At 37.7% G+C, this 16,036-nt stretch overlaps 1 protein-coding gene across 1 annotated transcript; it reads right to left on the bottom strand.

Moving 5' to 3' along the window:
- Positions 1-82: 82 nt before the first annotated feature.
- On the bottom strand, positions 83-1,919 carry LOC128614077 (histone H2B-like). The gene has a single exon (XM_053635369.1). It carries the CDS (start codon positions 1,657-1,659, stop codon positions 1,285-1,287), a length of 375 nt encoding a protein of 124 aa, XP_053491344.1. The 5' UTR covers positions 1,660-1,919; the 3' UTR covers positions 83-1,284.
- Between the last annotated feature and the right edge of the window lie 14,117 nt (positions 1,920-16,036).

Below are 16,036 nucleotides of genomic sequence, written 5' to 3'. Positions count from 1 at the left end.
TTGTCAGTTATTTATTCTATTTGCCTCCCTCTCTCTTCTTTCACTCCCCATCTCACACTGTTCCTCTCTCTCATCTCCACATCCAGGAAATGTAGCCCATTTTCCCTGTTTTAGAGAGGCAGGCATGATGAAAGAGAAGGTACCTGAGTATGATGCTCTTCTCAGCAACCTTTTCCAGGAGTTTGACAGTCGCTTTGAGGACTTCAGACACAATGCTTCTGACTTTGAGTGGTTTGTTCAACCCTTCACCATCAGTGTGGACACAGTCAGTGATGATCTACAGATGGAACCAATTGAGCTTCAGTGTGATTCAGAACTCAAACATAAGTTCAGGTCCCTTCCCTTGACAGACTTCTACAAATGTGTCCCAGCAAACAGGTACAGATGTGCAAACAGGCACAAGTGATGCTGTCTCTGTTTGGCAGTACCTACCACTGTGAACAGACTTTCAGTCTGATGAACTTAAACAAGTGTAAACTGAGATGCAAACTAACTGACTCTCACCACCATAATATCCTGACTTTGACAGTAAGTCCACTGCATCCCAATTTGGAAAAACGTTTGAAAAATAAGGACCAGCTTCATGTGTCTCATTAGAGGTCACTGATATTGCAGGCATGTGGCTGTATTGCTTATAGCTTGAATAGTTGTATTAGGTATTGAACATATATTATAAATGGGATTGGTTCTATGTTTTAATTATACTATAAGTTTCATTGAACTATAGAACTCTGAAAATAAAACTGCATTAGTGAAGCAGATACAGACTAACATTTTCTATTAATTTATTTGTAAATATTATGAAATGATAAATGAGAACCATGGCAACTTTAATTTTAATATAATACAGTTTGGTATAATGCAACATTTAGTTTTGGCCCACAGCCCTCAATCAAGTTTGATTTTTGGCCCTTCACAGGAAAAAGTTTGGGCACCCCTGATTTAGAATGATTATGTGCTACTAGAAAACCATTTTCAACTACTTCCTGTTGGTACAATCATACGAATAACTTTGTGCTGCTAAAGTCCCATTATGCATTGCTCAGATTATACAACCCCCGAAACCGTGCTACAACCCTGTTTAGATTTACTCATCTCTGCATTTAACAGACTGCTAGAATCACCCAAAAGCCTGAACATCCGCGGGAGTGCAGCGCTTCAGAAATCCCCCTCCCCCTCACACACAGCGAGAGAGAAAGCGAAAGAGAGAAAATTACTCTTTGTATGAAAAGTGGGTGGCTCTTAAAAGAGCCGTTGGGTTGATGAAGACGGCGGTAACGCGCTTTACTTGGAGCTGGTATACTTGGTGACGGCCTTTGTACCCTCGGACACGGCGTGCTTGGCCAGCTCGCCGGGAAGCAACAGGCGCACGGCGGTCTGGATCTCCCTGGAGGTGATAGTGGAGCGCTTGTTGTAGTGAGCCAGACGAGAAGACTCACCGGCAATGCGCTCAAAAATATCATTCACGAAGGAGTTCATGATGCCCATGGCCTTGGATGAGATGCCGGTGTCAGGGTGCACCTGCTTCAGGACCTTGTACACGTAAATGGCGTAGCTTTCCTTCCTGGACTTTCTGCGCTTCTTGCCTCCTTTGCCGGCCGTCTTGGTCACGGCTTTCTTTGATCCCTTCTTGGGCGCGGTCTTGGCTGGATCGGGCATGCTTCTGCTTCTCGAATGAACGAACAGAAAATGACTAGCGCCCGCCTCGCGCCCGCTCTATTTACAGACCCACATGCTAACGACGCCCAGACAAGACACCTTTTTTTGATTGGCCAAAATTCGATACCTCCCCCTGCATGGCACCTCCTACTGCACTCTGCTTCCTCCCTCCTCCTCGTCCTCCGCTACGCTTTGTTTCCCTTCCCGCCCTTGTACTTTCAGGACAACGTGCACTATGAAAAAACAATTGGCTTGAGAAAAAATCGTTTTATATTATATATGCATGGATGCGTGTGTATGAGAGAGAGAAAGAAATATAGAAGTTTCTACTAAAATCATCTTCTAAATCGTTTTAATCAAGCAGTTCATAATATTTAATACTGTGCATATATATAGTTTATTACAAAAAATACAAATAGACCTACCACTTATGCTACTTCGGTACAGCGTTTGATGCCTTATGCTTCATGAAAGAAAAAGCCTTTTTTTTCCACACGGAACAGCTCTTTTTCTAGATACGTGGGTGGCTCTTAAAAGAGCCGTTGTATTCGCGTCGTTCGGTGTTAGAGCGTTTAACCGCCGAAGCCGTACAGAGTGCGTCCCTGGCGTTTCAGGGCGTACACCACATCCATGGCGGTCACGGTCTTTCTCTTGGCATGCTCGGTGTAAGTGACGGCGTCGCGGATCACGTTCTCCAGAAACACTTTTAGCACACCGCGAGTCTCTTCATAAATCAGACCAGAAATACGCTTTACACCACCACGGCGAGCCAGACGGCGAATAGCCGGCTTGGTGATCCCCTGGATGTTATCGCGAAGCACCTTGCGGTGACGCTTAGCGCCTCCTTTGCCGAGTCCTTTACCACCCTTGCTTTTTTTTTTTTTAATGAGTTTTATTGAAATTATGCAAAATTCACAATCTTACACAAGTCATATTCAGAAAGAAAGGGAGAAAAAAAACAAAAAACAAAAAACAAAACAAACTTACATAGTCAAAGTACAATTACACGCAAATATTGTCCCACACTGAAGAGTCTTTAAACCAAGATGTGCTGCTTTTTAGTCTTCTTAGCTCTTTTTGAATGTCCTTGAATACAACATCACTGGATATAAACGTTTGATTTATAGTCATTCTACACCTTGTTTTCCAGAGTTTAGATTTAGTCAAACATATTATGAACCAAATGAAGTCATGCTTGGTCTTGCTACAATTTTCTTTAAAAATGCCATAGAAAATTGAGTTCATATTTATTTCTATATTGAGACCAATGATTTTTAATTTAGCCCATGTTTCTTTAGAGCGATAACACTCTAACAGGAAATGTTCGAGTGTTTCCTCTTCATTACAATTAGGCATCGGGCATTTACCGGTTTTTACAAAACAGCTCCATTTTACAACCGCTCTTACTGGGAGCCTTCTTACAGCGACTAACCAAGTTGTATCTCTCAGGTGTTCCGATAGGATTTTATTCTGTAAATTTTGGAGACATTCTTTGTTTTGGTCTTCCTCCAAATTTCTGAAAGCCACAGGGTTACTATAAACTCGATCAACAATTAAAAGATATATTTCTTTGCTTGAGTCTTTCACCCAATCGATGTTTAGATCTTTAAATTTGTTAGTGAAGTCGGAAAACATCAGTTTATAATACGGAATTCCTTTCCTTGATGGACCTTTTTTAGATTTCCAGTTAGAGATGTTCCCTATCCATTCAGTTTGCCTGGCAATACCACTCGCGATGATTTTACACACTGCTATTTTAGTTTTTACGGATATATCGACAGCCCCAAGGCCTCCCAGTTCCCTTCTCTTAAAAAGGAGCTCACGTTTTGTAACCTCACGAGTCGTATCCCATATGAAATTACAGCATATTTTATGAAGTCTTTTTATCCAAACTTCTGTCGGAGGTAAGATGCATGATAAAAACAGTATTTTTGATAATAGAAAAGTTTTAATAATATTTATTCTAGTTTTATAACTTAGATTACACGATTTCCATTTATCAATTTCATCTTGTATTATTTCTTCTTTTTTTGACCAGTTATGGTCGACACAGCCATTATTATCTATATATATACCTAAAACCTTTAATTGCTGAACTTCTGGGACATCTATGGGAAATTTGTTTTTTTCATTTCCAATCCAGACACATTCCGTTTTAGCTTTATTTAAGGAGGCTCCAGAGACTTGCTCATACTCGCTAAAATATTCAAAGATGATGTCTAGTTCTTGTTTAGATTTCACAAATACAGTTATGTCATCAGCATAAGCAGAGATCACGACTCTGTTCTTTCCTATTTGAAGACCCTTAAGTCTATGATCATCTTGGATTTTTTGTACAAGTGGGTTTATAGATAAAATATATAGGGCTGCACTCAGAGGGCACCCTTGCTTTACACCCCGCATAACTTCAAATGGTTCAGTCAAAGAACCGTTAACATTTACTTCAACCGTCGATTTAACATAAAGGCATTTAATCATGTTTATGAAATTTTCAGGGAATTGATACAGTTTTAAAATCTCCCACAAATAGTCTCTTGAGATATAGTCAAATGCTTTTCTTTGGTCCAAAGCCACAATGTAAAAACTGTCACCATTTTTATCAAAAACTAGTTCTCTTAATGTGTTCAAGTTGTCCCACATAAATCTTCCCTTTATTGCACATGTTTGTTGTTTAGCTATTATTACGTCCAAATAGTCACTCATCCTGTTCATAATGATCTTTGCAAAAATCTTATAATCGACATTCATTAGGGTGAGATGTCTCCAGTTGTTGATATCACACATTTCACCCTTTTTATACAACAAGGATAAAACGCCTTCATAGAACGAGTCATGCATGTAACCTCTAGCGATCCCATCATTGAAGGCTTGCGTTAATAATTTAGCCAAATCTATGGCGCATGCATGATAAAAATCAGACGGGAGACCATCTTTCCCTGGAGACTTTTTTAAATTTAATTGTTTAATGGCATCAACAACCTCAGCCTCTTTTATTTCCTCACCTAAGCTCTTGGAAGGCGGGTCAACACTATTTTTTACATTCAAAAAGGTTTTTAGAAGTTTAGCATCTATTTCAATTGAGTTATACATGTTTGAACAAAGGATCCGAACAGCATCTCTGACATCTTTAGGATTTTTCGCTATAGTTCCATTATCTGTTTTAATGGCTTCGATATATTGGGCTTCTTTCCTTTTATTAAATAGTGAAATTGCTTTTGTTTGATTTAGAAGTTCATCGGAAATTATTCCTGCTCGGACTTGAATGTTCAGTAAAAACTCATTATTTAAAGTTTCTATCTCTTTTTTCAAATCCTTTAAGTTGTTTTCCTCACTTTCATCTCTTGTATTTTTTAGTTTTAGGTTTATATATTGTGTCATAATTGTATTGTACTTCTCATTTTTTTCTTTATTAAAACATAGACATTTGTATTTAAGAAATTTTTTAATCTGGATCTTAAAAACTTCCCACAAATCACAAAAATTGGTAGTGAGGATATCTAAAGTTTTAATCCTATTAATTTCTTCTTTTAATTGTATAATCAATAAAGGACTTTTCAAAATTTGTGTGTTTAATTTCCAATAGTTTCTTCTTTCTTCATTTTTAAATCTAATGCCACATATAACTGTCAAGTGGTCCGACTCAACCAAGAGTTTTGTTGTATAAAATTTTGCCTCAAAATTATTATTAATATATATCCTGTCAATTCTAGTTTTACATGTTTTATCAAACCTTGTGAAGTCCACTTTCTCTGGATATAATGTCCTAAATATGTCGGTGAAATGCTGTTCATTCATTATAGATTTAAGGACACCACCTTCTCTCCTAATTTTACATATTTTGGAAGAAATTTTATCATTATCATCTGTGATTGTATTAAAATCACCGCATACAATGGTATAGAAACCGACACACAGGAGCATTTTAAGTTTTTTAAAAAGCCGGATTTTACCAACAGTATCCTGTGCTGTGTATACATTTATTACTCTAATTTTTTTTGTGCAATAAAACACATCTATAAACATTAATCGACCAGGAATTATTTCACGGCTCTTAATTATTTTAAATTTATTGTTATAAAATAAGGTCGCAATACCATCAGCTTTACTTTCACCTATTGAAAAGATTGAAGGACCTTTGATCCATAAACTTTGGGCGTTCTGTACGTCTGCAAAACTGCTTAATCTGGTCTCTTGTATACATAAAATATCAACATGTTCTCCACTCAATATATTTAACTTTTTCACTTGATTAATTTTTGCCTGAATCCCTCTAACATTACATGTGGCAACAGTTAAATTTGAAAAAACCATAAAAATTAAGATAAGGATCTTCTCCGATAGATATTATTGTATGTCCATTAGTCCACATTTTCTCAACATTATCCACATCATTTAACCTCAATTCCTGCAGACATATATCACATTTCTTTTTAAGTAATATAGGAATTGAAGTTAAAATCAAAGACATTGTGTCAAAAAAAAAAGAAAAAAAAAAGGGAAGAAAAGTAGGCAATATACGTCATTCCTTAACCTTTTTTGCATTGTCAACATTTCCAGGAGAATTCCTCTTTCGCCTTTGGCGTTTATATGGATAGTCTAAAGTGTTTTTACCTTTCGCCAGCGTGGGAGTGTCCGCAGTGTCACCTGTGTTGTCGGCGATTGTCTGGGTTGTTCCACTTTCACCAGCTGGATGCGATGACTCCTCTCGGCCCTGTAGACTTCCTGCAGGTGTAGAAATGATCTGGGTCGCTCCGGTCTCTCCCTCTGAGCACGTAGGCTCCTCTGGGGCTTGTAGACCTCCTTCAGGGGTTGAGCCGATCCGAGTCTCGCCGACTTCTACAGCTGATAGCGCAGGAAACTCCGATGCTTGCCGTTTCTCCACAGACGAAAGACTGGGCGGAGATGCTCCGCTGCTTCCAGCAGGTACTTCCGGTGTCTTCCGTCTCCCTTCCGGGGTCAGAGATTCGGCGCTGCTCTCAGAGTCCTCGCCGTCTTCGCTGTCGCTGGTATCGGTGCTGCTTGAGTCACTCCCAGATGTCGAGTCATCCTCACTTGTGTGTAGTTTATTTTCTTCCCAGTTGTTATCCGCTTTATCGTTTGTTTTGGTTTCTGTGTTATGTGCGCTTTGTGTTACATTCTGGTCAATGTCTTTTTGATTTTTCGGCATTCTTAGTTTATAGCTGTAAGAATTTGGGCATTGAAAATATATATGCCCGGTTTCATTACATAAATTACATACTTGTGTATTTCTACAACTCTTTCCTTTGTGGCCAAAGCTTCCGCATTTCCAGCACTTTGTTTTCTCACAGTCCTTAGCCTGATGGTCGGAATCGTTACATATAAAACATCGTTTTGTTTGGCCGGGATATGTAATCGTTCCATTGTATGGTCCCATGGAAATGGAATTTGGTATCTGGAATATACTTCCGTCGGGGTTTTTCTTAAGTTTTATTTTATATCTCCTGACTCCATACCATATCCCGAACTGGTCCAGCGGCTTGTCAACAGGGTTCAGTATCTCACCAAACCTTAAGAGGTATTGTTCTACATCCGAGTCAGCGATTCTCCCAGTCCAAAACTTTACTACAATGCTCTTTATGTCTTGGGGAGCTGATGTAGTCATCTCCCAGTTTTTCCAGAATTCACTTCCTGTATTATTATTAAAAATTTGAGAAAATGTTTGAAGTGCCTGTTCTTTGGTAAAACATATTTCATACTCTTTTCTGTTAGGCATTGCAATAAAAGAGTATACATCTGTAGTCGATATCCATTGACTACTTAAAAGGTTTACTCCGACTTCAGACCTGTCTGGCGCTTCTCCTTCTCCACTGTAACGTAGTCTGACCCAGTGCCTCCCCGCCGACGGCGAGGAGGCCACACGGGGTGACATACCGAACCCCGGGTGGCGATAATTATCACCTCGTTAAAGGTGTTTTTGTTGTTGATGTTGTTGTCGTTAAAGTCTTTAGTTTCAAATTACTAACGAGGGTACCACTTGCAAAAAGAGAGTATTAATTACCACCCTTGCCTCTGCCAGACATGATGCTGCTCTCGAAGTCAAGCCACTCAATGAAAGTTCTCGCGCAGCGCCCACCTATTTATCCACACTCGACAGGACCTAGTTGAGAACAGGCGAGGAGGCGGGCCTTACACCAACGGTCACACAATAGCTCTCTTTTTCGAAAACAATCACTAGGCACTGCTTTTCACCTGCTAACGTCTTCTTCTTCCCCATTCTCTCTCTCTCTCTAAAAACACACACAGATACAAAACATTATTAGTATTTTCAGTACTAATGTTTTGGTTCAAATTAGTAGTAGTAGTAGTAGTAGTAGTAGTAGTACAACACAATAGTCAGGAACTTTGGGTAAAACATGCATAGTAAAGCATACAGCCAAAACACTCATCAGCGTAAGGAGGTTAGAAAAAGCTGTCTGTGTTTGTACAACATTGACATTACTGTTTCAAACACAAGACGTTCCTTTTGAGCACGTCCTTGGACTCAAGGCCCGTATATACTACAGTCCTACGTCCACTGCAACTACAGGTCGCACATAGCAGCACAAGCCTTTATTAGTAGGCCCAGCATTCAGCGGATCAGCACCAATGTCTGTGTTCACTTTGAAGCCAGTCCACATTCTACCACACAAGTACTTCACTAACTTACAAGCACCACAGAAAGGAATGCAAACACAACTCTCAGGCCTTGCTTTATCAGCTCTCGCAAATGCACGATATAATGGACTCTCGAAGGTCGAAATTAGCTACATTGTCTCAAACCCTCATCTCATTCTTAAAAAGTGTCACTCACAAGGAAAGCATATGCACTTTGACAGTTGTGCAAGAGAAACTAACATAACAAACATCACACACAAGTAGGAATACAAAGTCAGCCTTCACACTGTCTAATCACTGGCCTTCTCTTTTCCAATACGCACTGTGTTTGAACCTAAATGTCATGCATCAACCAAAACTGCACCTCCAGAATGACAGCTGAGTTTAAGATTGGCAAAATATGTCGCAGCAGTTGCATTCGTCAAATAAACTATGAGCAATTAAGTAGTGCCAATGAGATAGTTACAGCAATGTGTAATGTCCAATAAGCTCAAAAAGAGTCGGACACTTTATTCTACTTGGCCAATCAAACACAATTATGAACTGGGATTCTGATAGTTGTGCGCCTTTAACTCACTGTGAAGGAAAATGAGGTCAGCTATATAGACAACACCTTTCATTACGTATTTAATTACTTCGATTGAGGTCATTACTAGAATCAGTAGTAGTAGTACAATACCTACAACCTACCTTCTGTTTTAGGCGGCGTTGTGTGTTGTGCCGGATGGGACATGACTGCCCTCGTGTGGCCAAACTCGGGAACGGCAATTTCCCAAAAATTGCAGTATTCTGTTATTAAGCTTTTATTGGCGGTGTTCAGAAGTCTATATTTGTAGTAGTTAGAAAACAGTGGGGTAAGAAGTAGTAGATGCTATGAAAACACACACACACACACACTCTCACTCACTCACTCTCACTCTCTCTCTCTCTCTCTCTCTATCACATCTCTCACCCCATACCCCTCTCACTCCCATACACTGGGGCAGTGGTGGCTTAGCGGTTAATGCTCTTGCTTACTGATCAGTAGGTTGGGGGTTCAATCCCCAGCACTGTCAAGCTACCCATTGAGCAAGGTCCTTATCCCTCTCTGCTCCTGGGGTGCCATATCATGACCCTGCACTCTGACCCCAGCCTCCTGACATGTGGGAGTATGTGAAGAAAACAATCTCACTGTACTCTACTGTATATGTGACCAATAAAGACTCATTATATAGACTTATACATGACTTTTTTTATTCTAAAAAAGCTGCTAAACTAATAATTGTGTGCAGATGTAAAAAAAAAAAAAATGCTAAACACATTCTCTATTTGTGTGTGTGGTTTTTTTTGTACTGTATGTGTATTTCATCAGTGTTGCTATGAGCGTATTTCTCGTAGTAGTAATCTTCTTATAGCCTAGGCCATCTTTATGTAGAGCAACAATTCTTTTTTCAGATCCTCAGAGAGTTCTTTGCCATGAGGTGCCATGTTGAACTTCCAGTGACCAGTATGAGGGAGTGTGAGAGCGATGACACCAAATTTAACACACCTGCTCCCCATTCACACCTGAGACCTTGTAACACTAACAAGTCACATGATACCGGGGAGGAAAAATGGCTAATTGGGCCCAATTTGGACATTTTCACTTAGGGGTGTAATCACTTTTGTTGCCAGTGGTTTAGACATTAATGGCTGTGTGTTGAGTTATTTTGAGGGGACAGCAAATTTACACTGTTACACAAGCTGTACACTCACTACTTTACATTGTAGCAAAGTGTCATTTCTTTAGTGTTGTCACATGAAAAGATATAATCAAATATTTACAAAAATGTGAGGGGTGTACTCACTTTTGTGAGATACTGTCGAAGCGGAAAATAAGAGAAAGAAAGTGAAAAAAACCTCAGTCTTCCACGCACGCTCTCACCAACACGCTTCACTCGCTCCACTGTACTCACGCATGCACGCACACACACACACACACACACACACACACAGAGAGAGAGAGAGAGAGAGAGAGAGAGAGAGAAATGATGGGAACTGTATTTAGTTTTACATATTAAGTTAAATCCAAAGTTAATAATGTTTAATAAATCTGTCACCACCCTGAAGTTGATTATTTTCATACCAGAGTGTGCAGAAGAATTTCTTATTTTATTAAAGAATGACACATCATACTTTTTCTCAGTTTATAGTCATGTTTAATGTTACAGAACACCTGTGAGACAAGTTAGTTCCTGTTATCCCTTACATTATAGCAGCTATAGACAGTCATTCATGCACCACCCTCTATTTTTTCTCTCCCCCAAAGTTAATAAGAAAAATGCAGCCCTCCATTCTAAAGAATTTCCCATGAAAGGAAAATAAAATGAAATAAAAACCTTCCTAATTAAACCCTTCTGTGCTTCATACTGTGTCACTATTCATCCATCCATCAATCTTCAACCGCTTACTCCTTTTCAGGGTCACGGGGAACCTGGAGCCTATCCCAGGGAGCATCGGGCACAAGGTGGGGTACACCCTGGACAGGGTGCCAGGCCATCGCAGGGCACTGTATCACTATTCCTTCTAAGAAATAGACGGATTCCCCATTGTCTGGAGGGAAGATGAGAAAATTTATTATGTAGTTAAGTTACTATGTAGTTACTGTATAGCACACACACACACACACACAGAGAGAGAGAGAGACATACTGCAGTATTCTAATATCCATCCATGTCCTTGTATAAGTTTTAATTATAGGACTAACGTGTTACAGTGAGAGCATTCATTTAAACCTGCAATTTGGCATGTAGCCAGAACTACTTTCAGTAAGTAGTCATTCATTCCTTGTCAATTTATGTCAGAATTACACAATTTATACAATTAAAAATGTCCTTGCCAATCAGATAAAGATCTGCAGTAATATATTTTACGTAGATTTTCTGTAATAAGTTTGTTTAAATGTTGCTGAGTTATACTTCAGTAAAATAAAGTGTACAATACTAAATGAGCAATACTACAGTAAACTTATGAGTGACTATTTAAGCATTAATTAATGTCATTTAAAATATTTCACAATATATTTATTAAGTCTTAACGTGCTTTATAATTATGTATATTACATAAAGAACAGTTTTACTGGAATGTTGTAATGCCTTATTAGAGTTGTAAATATATACAAATATTTGTTACCAAATTGCAAAGCCTTGTATTCAGCAAGCTTTTTAAAATGTTAATAAAATTCTATAAATAAACTCTTACTCATTTAGGCTGATATTTTTATATACATTATTTTTTTTATATTTCACCTGGGGTTGTTGTTGACCAAGGAGCTGCTAATGTGAATCTCAGCACCATTTATCTGTTCTGAACAGCAGTCGCCTCTGTTAGTGACGATTACACTGCTAATATCATACACCGCCAACAATCCACCCTCCACCATGGGTTATACTGAGGATTTGTAGCAGTACACGAGTTGAAATTCATGTTAGATGCTCTGTTGTCATCAATAGCAAAGTAAGCAGGATAATTGTTAGTGTAAAGAAGATTGTATTGCTATTCCTCCTAAGGCCACATCGACTGGAGGGGAGAAGAGAACATATTTATTCATTCATTTATCTTACACAAAATTTTATTTTCATTAATAGTTTGTTTACATACACACAGACACACACACACATGCACACGCACGCACACACACACACACACACACACACACACACACACACACACAGTCGGGGCCAAAAGTCTGAGAGCATTAGTGGAAAATGTTTCTATTTTACTTTTTTTTTTTTTTTTTAAATTTTAGAATTTTCATTCGAAATTGTATTATTTATTTTTTTTTTAATTTTTTTATTTGTATAGCGCTTTTTACAATAGACATTGTCTCAAAGCAGCTTTACAGAAATATCAACATGGTATACAGATATTAAAGGTGCGAATTTATCCCAACTGAGCAAGCCACTGAGTGGCGACGGTGGCAAGGAAAAACTCCCTAAGATGTTTTAAGAGGAAGAAACCTTGAGAGGAACCCGACTCAGAAGGGAACCCATCCTCATCTGGGTAACAACAGATAGTGTGAAAAAGTTCATTATGGATTTATATGAAGTCTGTATGGCCTTAGGAGCAGCCGTAGTCCCAGCAGTCTGGAATTAGAGAAGATTTGAGCTCCATCCAGAGGCAGAAAGGATCTGGATCTCTAGTATCTCCATAAATTCATGTGGGGCTCGGCGAAAGGAGAGAGGGAGAAAAAAGATTATTATGACTGCGAAGTAGTAGAACAGAATCTAGTCAGGGTAGGCTTGAGTAAACAAATACGTTTTAAGCCTAGACTTAAACACTGAGACTGTGTCTGAGTCCCGAACACTAATAGGAAGACTGTTCCATAACTGTGGGGCTCTATAAGAGAAAGCTCTTCCCCCTGCTGTAGCCTTCACTATTCGAGGTACCGTCAAATAGCCTGCATCTTTTGATCTAAATCATCTTTTGATTTTGTATTATTGACTACAACTTCAGTAAAAAAAAAAAAGTAGAATCTTTAAAATATTTACAAGAGATTCAGAGTTTCTTAATGTTTACAGTTGCAGAATTTTAAAAATTAAATATCCAAAATATTAAACATTTACTTTCTTTGTTTTAAATATTAAAAAATTCTAAAACCTATTTATTTCAAAATGTAAAAGAGAAAAAAAATCCAGATTTTCAGTGTGGTCTCAGACATGTGTGTGTGTGTGTGTGTGTGTATTTCTGTATTCTACTATACTGTATTCTTACCTTGCTGATGGGTCAGAATCGACTGCAATGAGAAAATGCATATCCCTGCGCAAAAAATATATACATTATAGGAACATTTGATAGGTTGTGTTTTTAATCTATAAAAGGTATTGTCTTTTTAAATTATGACAATTTACAAGTGATATTAAATCAATCATAGTGTACTGTAAAACGAGATTTTTTAAAATACTTGAAATCAGAGTTTCAAGTAACAGAAAAAGCATGGGCCTCTGTGAATTCTCCATTTTCTGCTTAACTAGAAAGATACCAACTTTAGACAATTTACAAGAGCACTCAAGGATTAAAAAGAAAATAGCCAATTGAGGAAGCAATGTACCATTCACCACTTAATAATCAGACTTTAACTGTGCACATCAAATTATATGAAGTGCATCATATAACAAATATATCATTCATTGTGCCAAAATAAAGGCACAGTTTAGAGAGATTTCTTACCTTCTTCGACATAGATCAGAAAGCCATCTCTTTGACCCTTTAAACTCTGAGCTGTCCACTTGGTGTATCACTAAATGATTATTTATTTTATTTAAAAGGCAAATGTTCTTCAAATGCAAATAAGTTTGACTCAAACTACAGTCCTCAGCAAAGTTTAAAAAAACATGAAGCAAAAACCTTCCATTTACATTTTATACATACATAAATATATACATATATAATATAGGTATAGGTTTTATCCAGCGAGATAATTGATTTATGAATCAATCAATGTCTGATTCATAAAAACTGTTGTACAAATGTGTGACGCAAAAGCAAAAATGTCAGGCTAAAACTGATGTGATGGATCATCCAGCATTCCCTTTAGTCATCTGATGATGCATTTATTATAGATTCTCCTTCAAACATTGTTTAATTGACTTTCAGAGTTAAGAGGTTTTCATTTTTGGCAGTGAGACACAGAATCATTAATGTGATCAAACATTAATAACTTCTCCATTTGAACTGTTAAAATGTGCAGATTCATTGTATTTTAATATGAAACTGTTCTCAAAAAATAATATTAGACACCAGGATAATATTAATTAATAATAGCACCTAATATTCATTAGCATTGAATTTATTAAAACACTGTGCTATTCTATCACACACCTTTGAATCATGTTAATTTAAATACTATAGTTATAGTACCTGTCAGTGCCAACATCCCCACAAGATTTCATAATGTAATGGGTTTACATTAATACTACATGAATTGATCATGCTCACTTTATATAATTCAATCTTGTAATTAGAAACTTGTGTAAATTAAGTTTAGCATAAGCAGTGAAATCATGTTTTGATGAGAAATTTAATATTTCTTTGTAAACTATAAATCATATTTTTTCTCAAATCTAGTCTACCGCATGTTCCATGTTTTGTTGAAACATTGTAATTGTAAAGCGACATTGGTTATGAGTAAGGAGCTATATAAATTACACATATTATTATTATTATTATTATTAATAATAATAATAATAATAATAATAATGTATTTATTTATTTATTATATATTTTAACTGTTGAAGCATATGTAATTAAATGGTGATTTCAATGGTGGTAACACTGTATACAGTGCCTTGAATCCAGTTTCAGGTGTTTTGGAGATCTTAATGATCTGTTTTAGGAAGAATAGTATTTTGAATACATTTTGCATTAGGCTACTCAAAGCAGCTGGAGTGCTGATCTTATTTGCTTCTGCAGGATGTGTTTGAAAAAGAACTTAACTAATTCATGTGGCAGCTGCGCAATGCATAAAATCATGCAGATACAGGTAAGTATTTCAGTAAGCTTCAGTTAATATTCACACCAAACATCAGAATCTCAGTGATCTCAGTGATGATGGTATGAATGTTGGTGCCAGACGAGCTGGTTTGAGAATTTTAGAGGCTGATCTGGGATTTTCACAGACAGCAATCTCTTGAGTTTACACAGAATGGTGGAGAAAAACAAACACCTTGTTGATGAGAGAGGACAGAGGAGAATGGACAGACTGGTTCGAGCTGACAGAAAGGCTATGGTAATGATAATTCTTTACAAGTGTGGGGAGCAGAAAACCCTCTTGCAACATACAATACGTCTAACCAAATGAGGTGGATAAGCTACAACCATATTAGGTTCCACTCCTGTCTGTGAGCCAAGAACAGGAACCTGAGGCTAGAGTGGGCGTGGACTCACTGGAACTGGACAGGTGAAGCATGGAAAAACATTGCCTGATTTGATGAATCTTGATTTCTGTTGTGACATGTAGATGATAGGGTCAGACATTGGCATCAGCAGCATGAACCTGCCTTGTGTCAACAGTCCAGACTGCTGCTGGTGGTATAACGGTGTGTAGAATGTTTTCTTTCTATTATGTGATCCTATATGAACCTTTGCTTTCAGCATATGGTGTGAACCCCTTGGTCAGAAATAACCGAAACTAAACATTGTCCCTGTTTTTACTGTTGATCAGTCCTGCACATCGGCTTGTACGAATTTTAGCTCGTTTCTCAGTACAGAACAGCTTCAGCTCTGGAATGCTGGTGATTTTCCTGACATGAACTGCTTGTTTGCGGTCCTTCCACAACATTTCTATTGGATTAAGGTCAGGACATTGACTTGGCAAATTCTGAAACATGAAATTTATTCTCTTTTAACCATACTTTGGTGGACCCTTATGTGCTTTTTGTGCTTAGGGTTGTTGGCCTGCTGCATGACCCACTTTCTCTTGAGATTCAGTTCACAGACAGATGTCCTGAAACTTTCCTTTAGAATTCACTGTTATAATTCAGAATTCATTGTTCCATCAATTATTGAAAGGTTCTTATAAGTAAGGTTCTTATGCTGGAATGTAGTGTTTGCTTTCTCCAAACATAACACTTCTTATTTAAACCAAAAGGTTATATTTTTTCACACAAAACATTTTTCCAAAAGACTTTTCCACATAATCATTAGCAAACTGCAGATGGGCTGTAATGTTCTTTTTGGAGAGCAGTGGCTTTCTCCTTGTAACACTGTAATTCACTCCATTGTTGTTCAGTGTTCTCCTGATGGT

Source organism: Ictalurus furcatus, chromosome 10 (assembly GCF_023375685.1).
Source record: "Ictalurus furcatus strain D&B chromosome 10, Billie_1.0, whole genome shotgun sequence".
Classification (NCBI taxonomy): domain Eukaryota; kingdom Metazoa; phylum Chordata; class Actinopteri; order Siluriformes; family Ictaluridae; genus Ictalurus; species Ictalurus furcatus.
Note: the sequence above shows the minus strand (reverse complement) of the source record. Positions and strands in the feature narration are given on the sequence as shown.

Excerpts from the sequence above, each read along its gene's own strand:
- LOC128614077 (XM_053635369.1), bottom strand. The coding sequence starts at position 1,659 with ATGCCCGATCCAGCCAAGACCGCGCCCAAGAAGGGATCAAAGAAAGCC.